Source organism: Talpa occidentalis, unplaced genomic scaffold, assembly GCF_014898055.3.
Source record: "Talpa occidentalis isolate TD23 unplaced genomic scaffold, MPIMG_talOcc4v2.1 talOcc4.4, whole genome shotgun sequence".
NCBI lineage: Eukaryota > Metazoa > Chordata > Mammalia > Eulipotyphla > Talpidae > Talpa > Talpa occidentalis.
The window spans coordinates 77,127,405-77,152,314 of NW_023604295.1; the positions used below are offsets into that span (position 1 = coordinate 77,127,405).

The 24,910-nt window shown below is 34.1% G+C and overlaps 1 protein-coding gene across 1 annotated transcript; it reads right to left on the reverse strand.

Annotated features, from left to right (window-relative positions):
* Positions 1–618: 618 nt before the first annotated feature.
* SEC62 (SEC62 homolog, preprotein translocation factor) lies at positions 619–24,596 on the reverse strand. The gene is made up of 8 exons (XM_037525722.1): positions 24,519–24,596; positions 17,449–17,557; positions 16,384–16,489; positions 11,242–11,446; positions 10,910–11,002; positions 9,073–9,133; positions 6,330–6,449; positions 619–2,195 (listed from the first exon to the last, which is right to left on the reverse strand). The coding sequence occupies exons 1-8, from the start codon at positions 24,552–24,554 to the stop codon at positions 1,726–1,728; spliced, it is 1,200 nt and encodes a 399-aa protein (XP_037381619.1). The 5' UTR covers positions 24,555–24,596; the 3' UTR covers positions 619–1,725.
* Between the last annotated feature and the right edge of the window lie 314 nt (positions 24,597–24,910).

Below are 24,910 nucleotides of genomic sequence, written 5' to 3' on the forward strand. Positions count from 1 at the left end.
TCAGTTATATTTCCTAAAACTTTTGGTACCAGTATCATACTCCCAATAAGTATAAATGCTACTAATGGTGATTAAGAAGCTCAGAAGCTATAATTATGCATACCTTTACTGTAGAATTGAAGCAGTAGAGTTCTGAAAATGTGAGGTAAAACATCCAGGCACCTAAATGAACGAACATTTTGTAGGAGGAAGGAAATTTTAAGATGACTGATTTTGTAGGAGGAAGAAAATTTTAAGATGAAATTTTGATGGCGTAACATTTACATCAGTCACATTTTTGTTCACTACAAGGAATATGTAAAGAAGTCAAGTCATTTTAGTCAGGATAAAGTATATTTTTCACAATTAGAAATGTAACATCTCCAGTCACATTTAGATGGGAAACAGCCTTAAAAAAATAAAGACCTATACAAACCACCTATTTCAACAGAGCAAAATGCTTTCACTGTGACTGAAGGAAAATAATTTAATATTATCGGTTTAAAAGAGTGTAACTCCAGGGATTATGCTCCTATATAAGCATAAAATTTTTCCAAAGGATTTATAACTAAGGTATGAAAGACATAAAATCAAACTGCAAAGCTAGTTCAAAGCAATTAGAGTCCAGTGGTTCTCTTATTTCTTTTATGTTCTTTATTTTAAATTGGTATTTTAGAACAGTAAATTATCTTTCATAGCAGTGCCCCTGGTCTGATAGTACAGTATCCCATTTCTGAATGTAGAATTTTAAGATAAATCAAAATGAACATTAAGGCGTACAAACAGCTACTTTAAGTCTGCTCTTATTTAATAAGGACTGTTTTAACTCATATCAAATACATGGAATGTTGGCACAAAACCGAAGCTGCTGTAGAAAGATCACAGATGTTCTGTGAGTTATTGAAACTTCCATTTTTCTAAAAACATACCCTAATATGGTCTTAATTTTTACAAATTTAAGTGTTGAGAAAATGTCTAAATAATGAGTAACAATTAAAATAAAATGTTTATTTGTAAATTATGTACAGAATACATTTTTACTTTACCACAAGGAAATGGGGAAGGAAGAAGTCGTCACATTCCGACCAATGTTGTTTGCTTTCTCTGTTGGAGATGATCATCTTTTTCTGAATTAGATGTGTACAAATCAGTTTGGATTTCCTAAGTTGGAAAAGGAGAATTTGTAGCTAAACTAAAAGTGTTGCTGCATTATTTCTAGTTGGCTTATTTCCACAAAATGCTTCTGAACCCTGCTAACTCAGAATCTTAGAAATTTCCTGGTACAGTTTTATAATGAACAAAAAAGCTTAGCTATCAAAAACAATGAGTTTTAGCATTTCATCTTAAAGAATCTGAGAAATGGCTATATACCTATATGCACAATCGGAAATATTGGTGTTTCTCTTATATCCCTTTCAGTTATATTTGGATTATTCTAACAGTAAAAAGCCACACATCTGTCAAAAATCCCATTAATTTAAATGTTATGAAAAGTGCATCTTTGAGAATTATCAAAATGAATGAAATCTACTCACTATAAAATTATCAAATGGATAAAACTTATAAATGGCTTTCGGCTGTACCAATAGGATTCTATGAAATGAAGGACTGAATGTAACTGCTATGATGTCAATACATTTCAGCAAATGGACTTAAAGAATGCTACAAATGTCGTGTAATTATGATGACCCAGCCAACATAGAAAATCCAACTTCTTGCACTTATTCAGTCCCCAAATTAGTCAGATTATGATTTTTCATGTGAAGATTTCATTGTTTCTCCATCATTGTTGTCTTCTTCCTCCTCTTCACAATCCCCATCTGTTTGCTGTTCCAGTTCCTCTTTTGTGATCATTTCAAAATCATTCCCATTTCCACTACTGTGTTGGGATCGGTCATCTTCCCTCCTGTCACTGTCCGTGTCTGAATGACGTTCTCCACTTGAACCTTCTGTTCCATGATTTCCTGGTCCTAGTTTTCCCTCCTCATCTTCCTTTTTCTCACTGTCTGACTTTTCCTCACTGTCGGATTTTTGTTGTTTTTTGGTTTCAGATTTCTCATCTTTCTTTAAGTCTGCTTTTGGTCCTTTATACTCATGTGTATACAGAGGCCTGAAGGAATCAATGAAGCCCACGTCAGCAGTCAGATTTGGCAAGAACCAGAAGTGGTGTCTTCCTCCAGTTATCAGCCAAATGATGAGAAACAGAATACAACGAGCTGTGGGAGAAAAATTTCTCTAGTTGAATAATTTAAGCACTGACTCAGGTAGCGGGGGATATTTGTTAGTAAATTGGGGAAACATTCAGAGTACTTATTAGTTACACATTACCTGTACCTTAAATATGAACAATAAAATCCTGACTAGTTTAGTAGCTATCACATTACACTAAGCACAGAACATTCTGTTCTGAACTTGAGGGCATAATGCTACAAAGTCACTCAAAAATTGTCTTTTTCATCTGGGTGCTGCTTTATTATATACGCTTATAATTTAAGTATTTTGCATGTTAAAGTTCAACAAGCATACCTGTCAGTTGGATGTTTAAGTGTGCATGAGATCATGGTATAAGAAAAAGGAGATAAATAGAAGGGATAAAGGATATGTTAAGAAGCCCTTTACAAGAAAAAAAAAAAGGCTTAGTCATGGCTTTCCTAAACCTGATTGCCTTTGTAGGACAATGTCTCCTTGAAGAAATATTAACAATTACGTTTTATGACCATGTTGATATAAATATTATTGTGCATAGTTATTATATACATATAATTTTCTGATTTTAAAAGAAATGTTTCTGTGGGTTCCTAAATGTATCATGGGTCCAAGACATGTACCTGAAGGGTAAGTCTTCTAAGTAAAAACACTTCTGGACAATAAGGGGACATTTTCCCAAGTTATATAATTTTGTTAGTGCAGTACTTATATAATTTCTGCTCAAGGACAAACCCTCTCCCAATATTAGGAAACAGCACAATGCTAATGAAAGCCAGATCATTTCAACAGTATTTGAATTACTAGAAGATCTATGATAAAAATGTGGTTAAATAATGGAAGATTTTGAGAATTTATAGTAATGAATTATCATACACCCTAATACCTCACATATTTTTGGTTGATTTACTATTAGTATTATTAAATATTACTTTGCAATACTACTTAATATTACTACAGAGCCCAGTGATTTTCTTTTTTTTAAAAAGGTCATAATGATTATGTGAATGTTAGGGACTAATCATCTATGACAGATTTTTGTTTTATTTTTTTTTCCAGACAATTATATCCTTATTTTCATTTAAGGCCTAAGGTTCATCTATAAATCTTCCATTATTTTATTCTGGATAAATAAAAGGAAATGGTTACAGCTGCCTTGTTTTTTATAAAGTACAATTTCTATTTTCACCAGAGAATGTAAATATCTTAAAAGACTGTACATAATAGGGTCTTTGACGGTACAAATAGGAAAGGCAAATATGCTTGACATTCCACTGATAAATAGAAATAATGAACATCTTTTAAGGAGGCAGTGTGTATTTTTCCCTCAAGATAGAAATACAATGCTATCATAGGATTTATAAGATTATAAAACAGATGGCTCATACTGTGAAATCTTGTGTTAAATCCAAGAAAAAGCAATAAAACTGGCACACACACAAAAAATCTAAATTCTCATAATATATAAACCTGGCATAACAGAATTTTAACATGTTTGAGCTTTTTCATTTGTGGTTTTCTCTAGGTGACATTAGGTTACCAGGGTCAAAAGGAGAAAAATCATGGGAAAGCCACTGGGACATGTACTGTCATTCTGCTCCTTTACTAAAAGTTACACATCTAAAAATTGCAAAGGGTTCTATTTTAAATGGCAATATCAACCATACATATTCAAAATGGCAACCAAATGTAATTTTGACCAGTATATAATACTTCACATTAAAAAAAAATACATCCAATTTGTAAGTGGGCGACAGATCAAAACTATTTGTAAGACTACTTGGAATTGCATTTTCTAAAGGAAATAACAAAATATTGCATTTGCTTTCTGGTTATATAGTCAGAAGATTATTTAACATGCACTGTATAGTTAAATCCATAATATATTTAAAATGAATTACAGAAACAACTACTGAAGCAATACTTTATTTTAGGCTGAAATTAATTTTATTTTTCCTACTTGAATTTCAAACTAATGAGATATGACTGTTAACCAAGTGTGACTGTTGTCATATTGCTTTACTATTATCATAAAAGAGATAAATTGTTAATGAAATAACAGATGGTATACTATTCCTTAATAGTTCACATTTTTCTTTCTTTGCTTTTCATATTTTCTTTTAACTTCCCTGATTATTTTCTCTTTTCTCATTAATAGTATTCCAAATAAATGACAGATTTTTTCCCTACATAAAAAAATGAGGCATTAAATGCTCACATTATAGTTCAAATGTTTTGATAGTGAAAATGTTTTTCTTCTGAAAGATTAAAAGATTACTTTCTGTTTTAAATTGAATAAAGTTAATATGACAAATTCTCTAAGCTATTTTGTGGTATCTATGGATGACCCTATTTAAATGAAAAAACGAACAACTCCTGGAATAGTGACTGACAAAGGCATTCTGACCTTTTGTTTACTGCAGAATCATCAGACCCCAGTTTTCTTGCCTATTTCTCTTCTGTCTAATTCCAACTTGAATAAACACAATAACCATAATTATTGAAATATTGGTTTAAATAAAAGCTAAATAAGCAAGTTGGTTAATTCAATTCAGCTGAGATGAACTTTTGCTAAAAATTTTCAAAGTTTCTAAATTTTCATGAGTTTGAAGGCTAGAAGATTCCAATTTGATATCTAAAGTTGTATTAAAGTTTAATGCCATTCTTAAGGACAACAGTATACTGCCACTAGTTGTGTTTGCAGACTTGGGTATTATTTCTTTGCCTACAAATGTGCTGTGTTACATGCAGAAACATCAGGTGGTTTTCTCAAGGTTACTAAGCTAGAGAAATGAAAAAAATAAAATATGGGTGAAGAAGGTACCACACAGTGTCACAGATGACAGGAAAAAAGGAGGCCCATAGACATAGTAGTAAGTTGAATAAAATAATAAATTGGCTCCTCAGATCATAGATGGTAGCCCTAACTTACGACACCTAATGCCCAGGGTAAAGGGATATGAAGTGGGAAATTGCTAAGGGTGATAGGAGTAATGCTTTAGAAATGTAAGAATCTACTGTATAACATGGAACCTCAGAATAACATATGACGAGTTCAGATAATCTTGGTCAAATTTAGTCTCCTAGAAGTCACTGGGTCAATAAAGTGTGTGTTATTTTTCTATTTAGACAGAGGTATTCTTATTCTATATCCTTGGTAGAAAAGTTAATTTCTCACTTGGGGAAAATAATTAGGAAAATCACTTAATACCATACACCAACAGAAAATCTAGATGGGTCAAGGAGTCACATATAAGTTTAAAAAAAATCACTTGACATATTGGTTCCCAAAGAGAGAAATTAAATTAGACCTGCCCACCATATATAGGATTTTATATAATTTTTTTTTCATGGTTAAGTAACATGCTCATTATAAAGATTATGGGCAAGTATAAGTCATTCGGAATTATCACCACTATTTATATTTAGGTATATTTCCTTCCAATTAAACTCTCCCTAGCACTATTTCCACTTCAAAAAAAAAAAAAAAAAAAAGAAATAATCTTATTAATAGGCGAAAAACACCTCATTCTCTTAATTTTATTGTTTGATTACTAGTAATGGGTATTTCTCATGCATTTATTAATCACTTGCTTTCTTCTGAATTGGGTAATTTTTATGATGATTTATTTTCAGCTATAAAGGAGCCCAGTCATCCAAAATAAAAATAAAAAAAATCACTTAGTTAAAATCCTTAATGCAACTTGAATTGATGTTGGTCCATGGGCGCAAACTGACTTTTCCCCAAATGGCAAATCAACTATTTAGAATCATTTATTGAACATATACATAGAAATTAAATATTTGGTATGTTTCATTTGCTTTTAGTCAAAATACAAAAATTTTACTGAAAGCATTATGTCTAATAAATGATCAACTATTAAAGAATATTTTAAAAATATTAAAGTATATTTACATATAGATTAAGACAAACTAAGCCTGCTTACTTCAGAAGAGACAAAATCTAATCCAGCACATGAACTACTTCAAATCTGCGTCAGTTCTGGAATACAACCCAAAAAGTAGGCCCATATTCTTGAGTTGCCTACATAATTTTGCTATACAGCTTCATTTAAGTTTCAGATTACAGCTGAAATAGCCCAATATCTACATTACTGGTCAGTTTTACCAATCCTACTACTTACCAACAGCAAGGAGAAGAATGCTGGCTACAAAACAGCCTGCTCCCACGCTGAGGTAATAGACACCTACTCTCATTTCTGCAGGCCAAAGAGGGAATAGGGTGGCTGCTATCACTGCAATCACTGGAACAAAAATGACAAAGTTACAAAGATAATTTTTAGATTAAAATTTTAATGCCTTGGTTGCAATAACAGTGAATATATTCCTAGGGAAAAAGCTAAAACATAAGACATATTGAAACATAAAGTTGCCATTTTTTTTAAATAAAAAACGGTCAATTATCAGTCATTTCACATAGTTCAACCTAACATTTTAACAACTGTTCATATTTTTTTTTCCCCCTGATCCCTTACTTGGTTCCCCTACATTCCTCCCAGAGGTGAAACCATCCGATATTTTTCTTTCTTTCTGGCTTATTTTACTGGGCACAATCACCGCCCCCTCTTCCCCCAAAATAATATATTAAAAAACAAAATTAACAGGCAACTATAAATCAGAGAATAGACATTCTGCAGGGGAGGGGAAGGAAGAGAGATCAAAACAGGGGAGTAAAGAGCACAATGGACTATGGTGATGGTGCACGGGTAAACTGGTGGTGGGAATTTTACGGGGACTATGGCTAGCATACATTGCACAAAAAGGAAGAATGATGTAAAATATATATTAAAAAAACTTAAAAAAAAAAACCCAACTGTTCATAAATTATATTAGAATTTTTTTATTATAAATTACATACAATTAGAAAAAGGTGCTACTTTTTTTTTTCATCAGCACATGGCACATTTATTAAGGAAAGGAAAAAAAGGAGATGTTTGCATAGATGCAGGTGGGCAGAGAGCTGCTGAAAGAAGTGCTAGCTAAAAATGTGAAATTGCTAGCTCCTTAAATGGTTAACTGCTGCTGTTTACAAGCAGTATCTACTTATTTTTGAACATAGATATCTACTGAATAGGGGAGCTTAAGGAAAATAACACAAACAACACAACTAACCAAAAAGTGATTCCAAAGATCCCTCCCTGAAGAATCTGATTTGGAGTAGAGCTCTGACATATACAGATTGCAATTCTTTGGTAGTAATAGAAATCCTACATTTTAGCTGAGCAAAAAGATATACAGTATAAAAAGCACATTTTATTGCTAGATGATATTTTGGTATGCCGGGAAACTGTATACAAGCACCTCCAGCTTTTATCCAAATATGGTGAGACCACATGGAACAATCATAAGAGGTCAGAAGTCTGGCAATCAGGTATTTAAAGAGAGATCAGGATTCAAATTACAGTTCTATCATTTATAAGCTAAGTAACCCTGGTAAGTTATCTAACTATTTTGAGGCTCAGTAATCTTTTATTTAATACACTGCCTACATTACCCGCTTCTATTCCTTAAAGATAATTATAAGGATGAAATGAAATAACACATGTCAAATATTTAGTAAACTGACTAGTACATAGTAAGTGATCAACAGCTCTTAACTATTTGAGTTGGATTATGAGTTTCAACTTTATTATAAAAGTTATTTTGAAAGGGATTCTGTGCTACTGTACTGATCAAGCTTGTGTATTTAACTGCTGTCTATTTTTTTTCTACTTGTTAAATCACTGTCTCCCTGCTGCCTCTCACACCCTAACCTGAACTTACAGGAATAACATAAACTCATGATTAAAAAAATTAATAAATAAAAACAAAGCAAAAAAAGGTATAAAGTGCTCCTCATCCAATTCTTGTTTCACTTCCCACTGATTAACTATTATTATGTTTCTTATGTGTTCCCAAAGATTGCCTATAATTAATTAAAACTAAAAACGCAGAACTTCTTTCTACATAAACTTATACCACTGTTCCTCTTTCACAATTTATTTTTTCATTTAATCTGTTATAGAGCTCTTTCTATCACTAAATCTCATCTAATTCTTTAAAGGCTAAATGATAATATAGCAAGCAATTGTACTTTAAATTACTTCACAATTCTTCTATTAGGGACTTGAATTGTTTCAGTATTACACTCTTAGGTTATACACAATGGTGCAATAAACAACAATGTACATATATATTAGTGCAACTTGATTACAACACAGGATAAATATGAAGTGTAATTGTTAGGTCAAAAGGTAGAAACATTTAATATTTCAAAGATTTTTGCTAAATTACCCTCTTAAATATAGTCTGGAGGATTTGTGTTAGTACTGATAATGCAAACTCTCAAATAGATAATCTGTTTTATTGTATTAAGAACAACCACTGGATAAATTCCTAGAAGTTGAACAGATGGTCAGTACTACATGCATTTAAAATTCAAAAGATAGTGCTAGACTGCCAGAGTTAGCCAGACTAAAACAAGTGAAACTACACTTTCAGGGATCATTTCCATAGCTCATAGAGCAAAAATGGAAATGGGCATATTGCCAATAGTAAAAAATTGTTGGTTTCTCCTAAGTGTTGGAGACTAAGACTACATCCTACTAAACTTTATAATCTTTGTGGCTTTCACTTTTTTTATTAAGGATCATTCACTATTATTGGTCATTATAAATTTTTTAATCTATGAGGTATTTTAATATCTACCAGTTTGTTAGTCTGTTAAAAGATCTTTGCTTTAATGTGTTGCAAATATTTTCCTCAGTTTTTCTTCTACCTTCTTGGACTTTAAGGTATACATTTTAAAAATAGCTCTTTTATGTTAATTTTTTTCTTTATGGCTTAGTTTTTATTTTCCCTAACAAATTCTTCAGAGATGATACTTACCAAGAATTAATCCCATGACAAATGTTTTAAAGTGAACTGGGTCATAGATCCACACAAACACCTGGAAGAATTAAGAAATCCCAGTGCTTAAAGTTCTAAAGTCATATTAGAAAGTTAAACTTAATTCTATACTTTTGATCCCTATAAAAGTCACTTCCAACCTCTTAACATATAAGAAATACTTTCTAAGGTAAACAAATTCCAAAGGTCTTTCCTTCAGCAGTAGTATAACTTTTGATGGCCATTAGTTAGAAAATTATTTTAAAAATGATAAACTTCGTAATGCACTAAGGTAAATTCTATATAGTTCCATGCATTTAACAATTTGTTGATATGACCAATTTATTACTTATTCAACCCGGAGTTCAGCAATTATACTTTTAGTCACTAAAGGATGTATAATGGCATGATGTACTAGACTAAAAGCAGTTTATATAACAGATTCCAGGCAGGCTCTATTAGAGATCCACCAGCTCTCAACTCTACCCAGTTCCCTCTAACTGATGAGATGTAAAGAATGATTATTAAAAATCATGCTCATTGAGTATAAAGGTTCGATGACTCCTTGCAAGAATTTCATTGCTTATTACTCCATGGAAAGTCTACAGCCCACAAGTTGGTAACGACTACTTTAAATCCATTTTAGACAACAGAAATTTATTTCATTTGGTACAATCAGAACTCTGCTAATCATCCGTAAAACACCTAGTTTTACTGCTGAGTTTCTAGTACTCTTCCATCTCCTGGTTCTGCTTTGACCAGAATTCTGTTACTATCTTTTTGATCTGGTTCTATTTCTACAGTGATGTTCCATTCTTCTTCTTTCACTATGTATGATTTCCCTGGAAATCAGATTCACAAACACCACTTCTGCCAATTAGAATTCTTAAAAACCAAAAAACAAAAAAACCCAAGTTCTTAAAGACATTTCTCAGAATTTCAACCTTACACCTTCAGGAACCACTACTTTATATACAATACCAGTCTTAGTAAGAACAGATATGTCTTGAAATTTACAACAATTCAATAGTCAGTATATTGGTTAAATGACTAAATTTTAAAGCAGCCTTCACAGAGAGCTATATGACAAAAATCTCCCAATACAAAAGAAATAAAAACTATCTCCTTGAGTAAAGCACCAAAAATGAAAATTTTAGGCTCCTGAAGTAATATGTCTGACTATATATTGTATATGAGGTGCATATGTATTGAGGTGTATATATATATATAGTATATTTAAGTGTTCCCCATTAACCATTCTGCTTTTTTCTTTGGTAGTAATAGAAATCCTACATTTTAGCTGAGCAAAAAGATATACAGTATAAAAAGCACATTTCTAAGACTTCAAAATAGGTAGGCATAACCATGTCACTAGGTTCTGGCCAATGGAATCCAAGCAGAATGAAACTATCAGCCTCCTGGAAAGCGGCCTTAAAGAGGAGGCATGCTGTCATTCTCCTTTTCTCCTCTGGGTACACATACAATATCAGCAGTTATTTTGGACATGATGTAACCTTAATTTACTACTATACACAGGAGGAAGAGCTTGATTCAACATGAAGATGCCATATCTATATTGCTTGCCCTTAGATTTCACAGATAAGAGAGAAGTAAATACTTTAGTGCCTGTTTATTTCAGGTTTCCTATCACTCACAGACAGCTGAAACTGAGTATTTTTAATAAATTTTTTATAAATCAAAAATCAGAGGCATTATTTCTAAAAGACTTATTATCTATATGGTTAGATTTATCTAAATTTCTTCTTAGTGAAGGAATCAAAGATAATTCTAAAACCTCACAAAACTGGATTTCTAGTTATAGGCTAAATACTCTCACCTCATTTCCATCCAGAAAAACTTGATCATCATGTGGCTCAAGCTTGAACTTTTTCTTAGTTTCTTTCTTTTTAGGAGTTCCTGGAGTTTCCTCCTATTAAAACCCAAGTTGAACAGAAGAAAAAAAAACACAAACTAGTAAAAAGGATTATGACATTTAATACAGAAAAAAATTCACTATTTGAGACACAAAAATTCTCAACTAGGTATTTCAAAAACCCATATAACTGGTTACTGGATAAAATATTTTAAAAGTTTTCATATGCCTGAATTGTCATGTACACATAGTCATTTTTGATTTTTACTGAATTTTAGTTGAAATCACCAAATCACCTTTTTGGATTCTTCCTTTTCACAATCTTTTTTTTTTTCTTTTTCTTTTTTTGTCTTTTCATCCTTTAGATTTTCTTTCTTGCTCTTTTTATCTTCTTCTTTTCCACTTTCAGCTTTTCCTTTCTCTTTTTCTTTTTTTATGTCTTTATCATACTTCATTTTCATTACTTTTAGTGCTCGGTGAAAAAACTGCTTCTTTAAAAGCCTTTAGGAAAAAGTTACAAGATTAATTCCTTATTAGTTATATACAGACTTAAAAGCAAAAATACGTAAATCAAAATAAAGTGAACAAAGGAATACATAAATTGGCAACTCACAAAATAAACTACAACTAGTAAGCATATGGGAAACAGTCACGCCCACCTCTAGTAAAAACTGCATAGCCTAATTGATTATATAAAAGTTGTCAACCTAATTTCCATTTTCAAGCCATACATAATATTATAGGTATATATAATATAGGTATAAAATACCTATATAATATAGGTATAAAAGATTATAAATTTGGATTTATCCTTATGAAGCTTTTCTCTAGATTCATTAAGAGTAATAAAGGACCTCCCCTGGTGGCTCAAGCAGTTGAGCCGCAGCACTGTGAAGCTGTCCGCAGCCTCTACAGCGCTGGTTCGATCCCGGCCGGCTGGCGAGGGTCCCATATGGCGCAGCAGACCTCTCCTGGTGCGCCCGCTGCTCCCCTTAGCAGTGTATTTCGCCAGTCTGCCTGTTTTGTTCCCTGCTCTGTCTCTAGTGAATCCTCTCACCCTCCCACGCATCTGGCCTGTACCTTGTTTTTTGTATGTTTGTATAAATAAATAAATAAATCTTAAAAAAAAAGAGTAATAAAAACTGTTTTACTCAGTGTTAAGCTCAAATTCAAGAGGAGACATTTATAATAGTTTAAGAAATATTAACAGATTAAAAATGTGTCCATGATTTGACTAATCTAAATAATGTCTTCAGCTGGGTTTTTTGGGGGGTGGGGGATGTTACATACTTCTCTCCACCATGTTCTTCACATTATTCAGTCTGTCACTACAATGAAACATCTTCAATTAAGAAATGGATGAATATACTAACGTATATAGCACAATAGCATATAACTGTGCAAAACAACACTGTACATTTCTTTAGTTTCTTTCAATACACTGTTCTTCTATTAAACATGTTTTTTTAAAAAATATAGTTACATTCCTATCTCATAAGCATGTCCTTTTCGTTCACTCCCTCACTTCCTTCAAGTCTCCCACCAGACATTATCTTCTCAACTAGGCTTACCTTGTATAAAATTATAAATCTAAGCCCCATTCTCCCTCTTATTTCATTTTATCCTATTCATGGCACTTATTTTCTAACAACATATACTTTGTTATATCTATTTGCCACTTTCACAAGAGTGTAAATTACTTAACGGTCAGATACCTGCTTCATTCATTTCTTTATTTGATGAGCTTAGAGGTTGCTGACCTGCTAGATAAAGTCAATCTTGGTGGTAGTTCTTTCTAACTGTATCACCCTACTCAAGAAACTGGGCTGGTCCTTCCTTTCTTATCTAAAAGTCATCTTTTCAAATCCTATGTTTCAGAGTTACTGATTTGTTTCCTCATCCCATTGATAATGTACAATTACCAAAACACAAACTAGAAGTGAGGTCTCGTCACTATCTGTGTACCTTTCCCTCTCAACTTTCTACTTGCTCCAGCATATCACACTGCTTGTTAACTTGATGCCTCCTTCTTCTAGAAATAACTGACCACTTATTTCTAGTAATTATATTGTGCAATCTGGAGCACCTGCTTCAAACGGTGTGCCTGGGCTTCTTTCTGCTGTGCAACTAGATCCACCCCATGAACATCTCCACATAGCTAACTTCCAGGTCTACTCATTTGGCCCATTTTACTTGTTGAGAAGATCTACTTAGCATATAATTGTGCAATGATCTGAAATACCTCAAAAGACTACCATTAACATTTGCAAATATATAAATAAGTCTACATTAAGGGTCTGAACCAAGACCCTTTGCAATTAACTACTTATGACTAGAAAATGAAATTTAATAGTAGTGGCAGCTATGCTAATAACAAAGGGGATTTTTAATTTTTATCCTACTTCAGAATGTCCCACAAAAATTTATGACGAACATACTCTAATTTAAAAAATTTTGGCACTTATTTTTGTGATTTCTAGATTTTCTATCAAAAACATTTATTACCACTTAATAAAGACAAAAATACATCCTATTTGTTTATATTGTAGTTCATATTATAGGCTTCCATATATTAAGAAAACATGTGGACATACACAGATACTTGAAGCACATACATTAAGTCCTCACTTAACATTGCCAATAGGTTCTTGGAAATTGCTACTTTAAGCAAAATGATGTATAAGAAATTAGGTCCTTCATTTTGTTCAATGTTGGTCATTATTTTTGCTACTGTAAAGCCTTCAATTTCATTTAATAGCTATAGAATAGGCACACATAAACACTTTATGACTGTTCATAAATTATTCCATTATAGGATCATTCCATTATTTTATAAGTAGAATAACTGACTTATCCCTTGATAGGTCTTTAGAAAATGTCTACTTCAACTATGCTTTGAAAAAGATGGCATTTAATACTGTAATGAAATCAATAACTCTACTTACTTAGCGTCAACTACATCATAGAGAATAAGTCACACAAAGCTCTCCAACATTTTTACATAATTCCCTATTTTAATTTGTCCTGTACCCTTTGCCAGGATCAAATGTCCTTTCTGCTATTGTTTGCTGGATAATCACCTATCTATATTTCAAAATTTGATTAACATGTTCCCCTATTAATGCATTCTTGAAGTTTCCCCATCTCTGTTCCTCCTTATAGAATACAACACGTTGTAATTAGTCTTAAATCTTCTCTAACAAACTAGATATGTACTTTGGAGGCAGGGTATCAAATCACTGTCATCTTTGTATTCCTGGCCTGGCATATAAAAGATATTTGAAAAATATGTTGAGTAAATAATCATCCCTTGAATATTTTGTCTGTAGCCAGGGAGGAAGCCACAGAGGCTGGTCATCATGAACACTCCCAGGTTGTATTAGAAGTGGCTCTGAAAGGGCCTCCCTGGTGGTACAAAGGGTTAAGCACTGCAGTATGAAGCAATTCGCAGCCTATGCAGCATGAGTTTGATCCCCGGTCAGCCAGGGAGCAACCCACATGGTGCAGCAGACCTCTCCTGTCTCACCTGCTGCTCCCCTCTGCAGTGTATTTCAGTCAGTCTGCCTGTTCTGTTCCCCACTCTGTCTCTGGTTAATCCTCTCACCCCCTGTATCTCTGTCCTGTATCCCAGCTCCTGTATGCATAAATAAGTAAATCTTAAAAAAAAAAAAAAAAAGTTGCTCTGAAGAACTCAGGTATTATGCTTCTCTATTTTTGTGCAGAAAGGACACAAATGTCTTAACATGAATGAGAATGACATATACAATGAAGAGCATATCTCTAGAACATTCTCTGTACTTAGGTCTTTGGGGCTTTTCATGTAACAATATTATCAAAGATCTTTAAAGGCCAAGTGGTATGGATTAACACTGTTTCTTCGTCTGAGAGATTTAGGTTAACAGACTTCATATTCAAGTAGTATTGATGGGTGAACCCTTCACCTTAATTTATGCTTCATTAAATGCATATCATTTTGTTGGAGATAGTATAATGTAGTAGTTAAGAGCATAGACTATGGAGCCTGACTATGGAGACTCCGCAGAAGTATGGCTCTGCCACTTACCAGCTACCTGACCTTGGGTAAGTTACCCAACTTCTTGGTTTTCTATTTATAGTATTTGTTGATTTTTATACCATATACAAGAAATAAATGTACCTTAAAGTTGACAGGGAAATTTGTACTTTGGGTTTCTAAATATACAAATAACTATAAAGGTAAATAGTGATGTACCACTGTTAGATCATTCTTGCCCCAACAATGAAATTTTCAGTTTCTGGAAGGTCCATTAGTGACCCTGATTTTAGGCCAATAAGAATTCTAACATATGTCAATTTTTTAACTTTACATTCTTAGAAAACAGTTTGTGAAATAGTGGTTTTAAAGAAGGTTTCCTGTGACTGACACTCTAAATGCTATAAACAATATATTAATAAATGCTATATAATAAATTCTCATTGAACATAAAATAATCCAAAATGTCACCAACAATCAAATTTTAGTGTCACAAAATTTATTTTGTTAACATCTTAAAAAATACGCTTATTTAAGTAGTAGGTAAACCAAGCAGGAAAAATGGAAAGAAAACTAGCGTAGTTCTTCCCAAGAGGAAAGTGATTTTTGTACAGCACTATCAAGTTTTTCCCCAAAGGAGACATACCTATTATGAAAAACATGAGTATGCTACTTAATTGTCTACACTTCATCTTGCTGTCAAGACAAGGTAGATGTTGTAGCTGTCTTGATTTTAAAAGAAATACATTAGCTATCACTAAACAAAACAGGGAAGGGTGCCTGCTAATGACTCAGTGTATGGATAAACAAACAAACAAACGGAACAAGAAGTCTATTAGGTATAACAGCCAAAGTTTTGGAAAAGATTCCCCAACTGTGCTTTAGTATAGGATGAACTTTTTGGTTCAACACAGGCATCGGTATATGATTTTTAATTGTTGACCCTTTAGTTCAGTCAATCTGGCAGAGGCAACAGAATACAAATAAAAATTTTAAAAATGATGGGCCTCCCCTGGTGGCACAGCGGTTGAGCACTGGTTCGATCCACGGCCACCAGCAAGGGTCCCATATAGCGCACAGATCTCTCCTGACGCACCCGCTGCTCCCCTCAGCAGTGTATTTTGTTGGTCTGCCTGTTCTGTTCCCTGCTCTGGTGAATTCTCTCACCCTCCCGCACTTCTGACTGTACCCAGTGCTTGTATAAATAAATAAATAAATCTTTAAAAAAAAATTAAAAAAATAAGGTAGTCTCACACCAAATAAATGCACTTCCAGAGGTACCAAGGAACCAGGCTGCATGTAAAAAGATGTTTGAGCTATGTTGTACTATCACATTTAATGATGAAAACGAATAAGGAGTTCAAGACTAGAGAGGAATTTTTATGTTACTGATTTACATTATCCTTTAACTAAGAATATACACTACCTGTTGCAGTAGTCAACCACAGACTCCCTTGTTGTAAATAAAGCTTCCTCTCCTTTCTTGGCCTTTGCCCACTTTGAATCCAAAAGGCAATCCACTGCTTTTGAAGCTAAAGAAGAAATTTATTATTTCTACACCATATATAAATTATTAAATTTATTACACATGGGAATTTACGTCTAGCTAATATTTTATAAGACAAAGTTCAACATTTTGGCATGAGAAAATAAAACCAAGTTCAACAGAAAATTAAGTCTGACATGATCATGATAGTCTTTTAAAACCTCAATTTGTAAAACAAATTGATAAACATCTTTTTACAGTAGTGCTAGAAATGACATTCAAAATAAATCGAGGTAATGTTCTAAATAAATACTTCAAAATAAAAGCAAATATCACTAATTCAATCACAATTAAATGTAGGAAAAACAACCCAAAATCTTCCTTTCCCACAACAGTACAGAAATTCTGTTATCAAGCTTTACTGTAAGCCACTGAGAAACAAGCTCTGTACACAATCTTTTGTTAAACAGCAGCTAAAGACATTAGATCTAAAGAGAACAGCATATCTATTTTTCAAATCATTAATCATAACACTAAAGAAAGAAAATGGAATTTCTTCTCTAATAGCAATTCAATAACAATTGATGAGACTACTTATAAGCTGTGGGGCTATATATATATGTATATGTTACTATACATTAGCTTATAATAATGTTGTTTGGATAATGTGAATAACCACAGCTGGTTCCAATGGACTTGTTTAACACTGAATTAAAATCCATAATAATAAATTTTATATACTTAAAAAAACATATATCTGAATAAAAGGTAGTCTATAAAACTGAAAATTAAGCCTCTTTTTAAGATTTCCAACAAATGTCATAACTAAGCACTTTCTCTTACCTTTTATGATTGATATTTTCATTCATAAAAGGAAAGAACATACACATCATCCAGCATCACCAATCACACTTGGAAATCACTTTTAAAACATCTACATATTTCAAATTTAGGTATCCTCATTAATACATGTTATCTAATAAAACTTTACTAATGTAATCCTACCAATAAAATAATCAACTCGGTGACCCATCATATTGGTGGACTTTGTAGGACAGTTGAATCGAAGATACTTAGCTACAGCCTTCTCTTCTTTTGATGGTTCACCAACTTCCTGCAAAAAATGAAAATTTAATATAACCATTTATTTGAGAAATTCATGCACTAAAGAATAATTTATAGATCTGTTTTGCATATCATTTTAAGTGGAAAATAAAAGGTCTTTCTTTCAGGCTTTCTCTGGATCAGATATGGTAAAGTATTCAAGACACAGAGAAGAGATTTTAAAAAATTATCTCCTTTTTAAACATTAAATTGATAGGTTCAAAACTGGACTGTCTCTGTCCTCAGTTACAAGGCATTTGGGTTGTTTTTCTAGAATGGTAACTACTTTGTACCAGTTTACCTTTACTCTTCCTTGGTCTCTTTTTATAAGCCACAAAGCAATAATTTAAAAGATTAAGAGGCTGCCAATAATAAGTGCCCAATGTCAAACTAAGTAGAAACAGGTGCGATAAATAAATGTTAAATAACAGTCAAAACTAAGTACCCGGAACAATGGACAGCAGACCATAAGAGGTGTTCTCAAATTACTAAAGACAGCTATTCCAATGTGGAAGCCACAATAATTACTATCTGAGATGCTGAAGATTTGTATTTCCTCCCTTTTTCCCTTGTGGTTGCAGATCCCAGATAATGGCTGGGACTTCTAATCCTTTCTTCCCCAGTCGTAGTAAAGCAAAAATAAAAGTGCATTTGACAGACAAATTACAATCTCATTTGAAGAACCATTAATGGGAATGCACAGTTTTGGAAAGGCTGATTTATCCTGTAAGTACACATATGTATCTGCATGCACCTGTACATGCTTTTATAAGTTGTCTTATTGCTGTAAGCTGTTGAAACAAAAGTACTGTCTTTAATAACATGTTTAAGTATGATATTTAGAGCACTCAAGCAGTATTTCCAGCAATATATAATCTAAATTGAATAATTTTAAGGCCTATTTCTTAAACAAAATGCCAATAGTAAAGAATTATCTGCCAAGAATCTAGGATGCTGAGAACAATCAATGCTAAAGATAGATAACAAAGCATTCTAAAAATACAATATGGAAAAATAATTTATCTAATCATCAGTGTTTGTCAGTTTTCCCACAAATTTCAGATACATCTGAATTCAGTTGCTGGATGAAAATAAGGAACAATTAACAAACCAAGGTTTCAGCTTTCATTTTATCTTGAAAAGGGGTAATTTGTTAGATGAAGTGAGAACCTGTGCTTTGGTAGATGAGTCATGTGGCAGCTACTTCTCATATTTCTTCCTTTGCTTTTCTCAACTCCTCTACTTCTAGAGGCCCAATTAGATATCATTCTTATATAATGTCTCTACCCTATTTGTGGGTTATTATTTGTGGCAATAAAAACTAAGAGTCCAAGCCATTCAATTCAAATAAAAGAATCTAGTAAAAAACAAATATTCATGCAAATAAAAAAACTCTTCCATTTATATATAAAAACACGTATCACAGAAAAATAGAATCTTTAAAATTGCAAATTCAAATTTTAACCCTCAAGTTCACTAATATCTACAAAGTTCTTAATGACTTAATTTGGGCCTTGCCTCAAAAAATACCTTTTTTTAAAAAGATTTATTTATTTATTTATACAAGCACTGGGTACAGTCAGAAGCGCGGGAGGGTAAGAGAATTCACCAGAGCCAGAGCAGGGAGCAGAACAGGCAGAAGGACAGAAATACACTGCTGAGGGGAGCAGCGGGAGGCAGGACGGAGGGACCCTCCTCTGGTGGCCCGGGAGCAGCCAGGGAGCGAAGCGGTGCTGCAGAGGCTGCGGGCAGCTTCGCACCCATCGTTCAACGCTACCGGGGAGGCCCTCAAAATATACTTTAACATACCAAAAGGTAAAAATTTGTATTTAAATTTTTGAAATTACAGTAAATCAACATATGTCAGTATTCCATGAAATATTTGTTTGCACAATACACTGCATTTCTAGAAGTCTCAATTATTAGTAAATTATATATCGAAAGCCAAAAAAATACAATAAATGAAAATAATAAAATGCTGTAATTGGCTTATAGAAACCAATTCCATTTTTTAATTACACCCATATATGCTAATTTCTCTCCCTCATTTGATAAAAGCTGTTGTCAACTTTTTTTTTCCTGATTAGCTGATGTTACTAAGAAAAGTTGATTAAAAAATTACGGGAGAAAGTCTAAATAAACATAAATCATTCAAATGATTACTCAGTGTTTACCCTATAGTTTTGGGTGCTACAATTAATCCAAAATTTTGTCAGACATGATACCTACACTTTATTACAACTATCCAAAACAGCAATTGTTATATTCCAAAATGAGTGGCAGAAAAAAGTATTTTAGGAGTACACAAAACAGTGGGCTTATAAAGTGGATGAGGACAGCTATAAAAGGCCTCTTGGGCAAGGGAGCTGGATTTTGAGTTCAATGAGTTTTGAGTAAATTGACTTAGAATAAGCACTAACTGTAGGCCTAGTGAAGTATAGTTAGGAAACCTTGGGAGATTAAATATGTATATATAGAACAGGACTAAAGAATTTCCAAGGGAGTCTCAACTTTACCCTACAAGGAACATAAAGCCTATCAGTAGATTTTGAATAGAAAGAGGACATAATTATAAAAAATGATTTAGACATACTATTTTTTTGGGGTCTGTGAGTAAACTGAATTAGAGAAAAATTCACAAGGCAGAGAAATCTGCTGGAAGTCTATTGTAGTATTCAATAAAACATGGTATGATGCTGGATTAGGAATGGGAGGGAACTTCAGATATTTGAAAAGTGTCAAATGCAGAGTAGAAATGATATAATGATAATGGGTGAATGAAATGGCTAAGCAAAAGAAGTCAGATTTCTAATTTGGTCAACTGAGAGTTTTTGAATAACAAATGTGGGAGAAAGGTGATTCTGGATGAAAAATAGTAATATCAACTTAGGCATGACAAATCTAACTCAGCACTCAAATGATTTATTGAACTCAGGCATAAATATGTTGATTGAGGAGTCATGTAAAATTTGATTATTAGGATACATAAAAAATTATTTAGCTTTACAACACACCAACATATATACTATAATGAAATAAGGGTTACTCTAAATATATATCCATATTATTTGGGCCAGTTCTTAATATAACCTCTTTGAGAAAAAATATTAGATGAGTCACTAAGTCATTCTTACAAAAATTTTTGATTTAGAAGAATTTTTTTTTACATTACTATCTTCAATAGGAATAAGCTTACTTGATTTGTCAAGAGTGAAATGAATATAAAAAAGGCTAGTTCACAGCTTTTTAACTTGTATGTTTATATAAACAGCATAAGAATGGACAAAGGTTTACAGAAATATATCTGAAAGCTGGAGGGGATGTTAGATAAGTCACTTGCTTAAAAGTCAAATAGGATGTTACTAGTAAAGCTTTACAAAGAGTCTCTGTATCTTGCCCGTGGTAGAACTCTTCTGTAAATACCTCCCTGCTTCACTGCTATTGTATGCCCTCCATTAAGCCTCTGGGGGCAGTTTTCAGGTTTAGGACTGCTTTCCTGGGATCCTTTTCTTCTGAGTGAGACTGTATAGTCCCAAACTTTCTCTTTTCTGAAATTAAGCAAATAAGGCCCATGATGTATCAGGGTTTTATTACCAGGGAGACACATGGGTGCAACAAAATTAAGAGACACAGATTATAAATTCTATGAATTAATAAGTCATTTAAAACACAAATGGAGTTTACATATAAGCAGAATACGAAATGGGATAATTCTCCCTTTAGCTGGGACAAGTCATGTTAAGTGTTTATACAATTTAAAATAAAAATTTCAGGATTGAAGGATTTCAGAACAGCTTATTTTTATTTTATCAATGATGATGGGGAAAGAACATTCAACCAAGAATTGGAAGGAAGTCCTGGTCCAAAGTATCTTGGTGTGTGACCCTGAGTGAATTCATATAACCTCACTGAACCTGTAAAATGAAGGAGATGGTATAGAACAGTAAGTTTTACATCTAGAATTACTCTTATATCTAAAAGAAGCTTTAAGGACCATGGGTATAAGGATAATAGTAGTGTGGTAATAAAGTGGAGGACAGAGTTGCTTTTACGTTAGAACTGCCTTTGTGAAAAGGATTCCCTAGTAAATCTTACTATTTGAAAATCCTTCTGCTTGCTGACATTTCATGATACCAGGATAGTAAAGCAACCTTTTGAGTAAGCCTGTTACCTATAATTATGCACTGTCCTTAATTTTTAAGCATTGTCCTTAAAAATTTATGTAATTGCCTTTCTTAAATAACTTACAATTACTTATTTCAAATGTTTCATTAATTATCACTCTTAGTTGTGAGGCTCAATTTTAAAAATGTATCTCACTTCTGGTTTTCAGTGATGAATAAAGTCAGTCCTAGAAGGAAATGTGACAAAATGATCCTCATGTTTCCAGCTTTGACAGGATACCAGAATCTGAAATTATGCTACACTAGAAAAAGCAAGTGAATTAGCTACTTAAAAAAACCCTGAACTTGTTTGTATCAAGCAATTCCCCTAATATACAAGTTACAATTCAAGGGCACTGAATCTATTAAACATAATTTTGTTTTTCCCTAAACATGAAACATCAAGTAACAAACAACAGGAAACTCAGTTGCTATTACAGATCATTTTGCCCAAAAGTCTTACAATAGAATCTTTTCTGTAATTTAAACTCTGAACTTTGCCATTACATTTGATCTTTTTGTCTAAAGTGATGCCAATATTATAGTTTCTGATTCTCTGAGGCTGGGGTGGGGGTGGGCAAGAACTTTATAAGATATTGTGTATTTTTATTAATTGGTAAGACTGTACTAGCAGTACTGTAATAGCAGTACTCCAACTAGCACTCCTAAGATCTCTACAACATTGAACAGTCATAGAAAACTACAAGAATGGGGGAAATAAATGTTATTTATTTTCACTTAGCAGTATGCCAAGCTAATTTTTAACAGATCTTCATGTATTTACGTGATCTTCAAATAAAAAATAGCAAGTAAACAACTATACTTCGTGGCACTCAAAACCTGACGGCTTATTTACTGAACAGAAACCTGTTAATCTTTTTTTTTCAGCATTATCATAGTGCTTATGAAAACCCAAAACAATCCTACTATTTGAAAATCCTTCTGAACGTTAAAATTTCATAATACCAGAAATACTAAGACAACCTTTTGAGTAAGCCACACTGTTAACCTATAAACATCTAATAATCATAAATTGTTACCCATCATTATTTTCCTATTCCCTACTAAATCCTTCCAACCTGGGGAAGGAGGAAAAGGAGTTTGGTGCCAAATACTCTTTCAAAAACTTTTACAACCTTTAATAGGTTGTTGACACGCTAATTTTTTTTTCACCACAACCTTATAACCTCATGAAGTTTTAGTTTTTTTTTTTTTTTTGAGATAAATATTCCTTCTTACCAGTTTGGAAATTGAGATAAAAAGTTAAGTAATCTGCCCAAAGTACACAGCTAAATAATTAGTGAAAATGAGCTACACACAGGCATTGTCTAGCTCCAGTTTTTGCCAAAAGCCACTGTCTCTACCACACAGCTTCTTAATCTAACTTTTTGTTTAATATATAATTAGAATAAGAGCAGCTATTCAAAAAAGGGATTAGGCTCTCCTTTACAACAAAATAAAAGAACAGTAAAACTGTAAAACAATGTGTATTAAAAGGACAAAAAATGCAGTAAGTACAAATTTGACAGACAACTTTGATACAAACGCTAATGAATATATGTATACTCAAGCTTAACCAATAATACTAAATTTTAAAAGACTAGGAAGAGTATAATTAATGACGTCTTTCATAAAAGTTCTGGTTTTTTGAGGTCTAAATTTGGGGCAATTTGTCTCTTTCCGATCTCAGTACCCTGTTGATACTATTTCTGCTCAATTTCAAACTTCCAAATTTATTGATCACTGGTGTCTTTTTTTATAGCACGTAAAAGTTTTCAGGAAAATTTTAATTTGCATAGCTCAAATCACCTAGGTGTATAAACCTATTTTTTAAAATGGAGGACTAAAACATTAAATAGAAAAAGTCTCCTAAGCAATAAATAGTAGGGAACAGAACAAAATGATGGGTAACAACTTATGATTAGTATATTAACAATTCACAGCATGCTATCAATTTATGATGACATATTGAAGATTTCTAGACACATGAGCCAATGAGACAACGGACTAATAGACACTCTGTGGCTCAGACGATCCACGTATTCACCTTGGCAAAGAACAAGAACAAAAGGGGTAAAATTGCAAGAAATGCCTAGATGACATGCATGTGGAATGAGGGAGAGATGTTATGTAGGTTATGAGGATGACACACCGGCATGCGAAAGGTTTCTGGGCGCGACCAAATCGTTGCAGTACCAACGGGGTTGTGTTTGTTTACACTGTGGCGCCTGCAAGAAAGCCGGCAAGCTTCAAATGGACTATTAACTTAATAACATCGACGAGAAAGGAAGGTAAAGGCAACTGAACGTCTGGATGGGCAGATCGTCGTCTGGGCCCCCGGGACTGTGGCCCAAACCCAGATTACTCCCCCTCCTACGGGCCTTCTATTTGCGCACAAAGAACCCGCAGCTTTAGGTCGGTCCTCCGCCTCCTTTTACCCTAATTACCGTGGCCTTAATTTCGGGATAGCTGAGACAAGTGGATGGGCTGGAGAAGGAGGGGAGGAGCCCGGGGAGGGTCGGTGTCTGTCTGGGCCAGAGGCTGACCTCCCTCGACGGCCCTGCCAGCACGGCCGCAGGAACTCCAAGCATTCCGGGCGCGGCGCCCCCAGCCTTCCGCCGCTGCCCCGGCACCTCCGCCCCGGTCTCGGCCGTCACCAACACCGCCCCCCCTCAGGCCCCTCACAACGACGCAATCGGCGGCTTGCGGCGGAACCCCACCCCGCCTCGCCTTTCCAGGAGGCTTCCCCCGCTTCGTCCACTCCCGAGTGCCCCGAAAGCCCTCCACCCCCATGCTCGGGTTTGCTACCTGGATCCGCTTCTTGTGTCGCCTGCGTTCCGCCATGTTGGCTGCTGCGCCGGGTTCCCTTTGACGTGGAGGGAGGAGGGGGCGACGGAAGCCTCGCGAGAGCCCGCGCGGAGGCCCGTTATGTAACCTGCCGGCTGGCTCCCCGGGTGGGGGGAGGCGGTGGGGGGGCAGGCGAGGGGGGCAGGCGAGGGGGGGAAGGGGGGCCCGCGGGGGCCGGGCCTCCACCTCGCCGGCTCTCCTCTGTTCCCGCGGCTCCTCTTGCTGCTGAACGTCGTTGGCACCAAGAGGAAGTTGAGAAGTGCTTTCGAGAACAGGGGAACTGGAAACAGGTCTTGGTTTTCAAACCTAAATGAGCATCTGAATCACCTGGGCAGCTGTTAAAATACAGATTC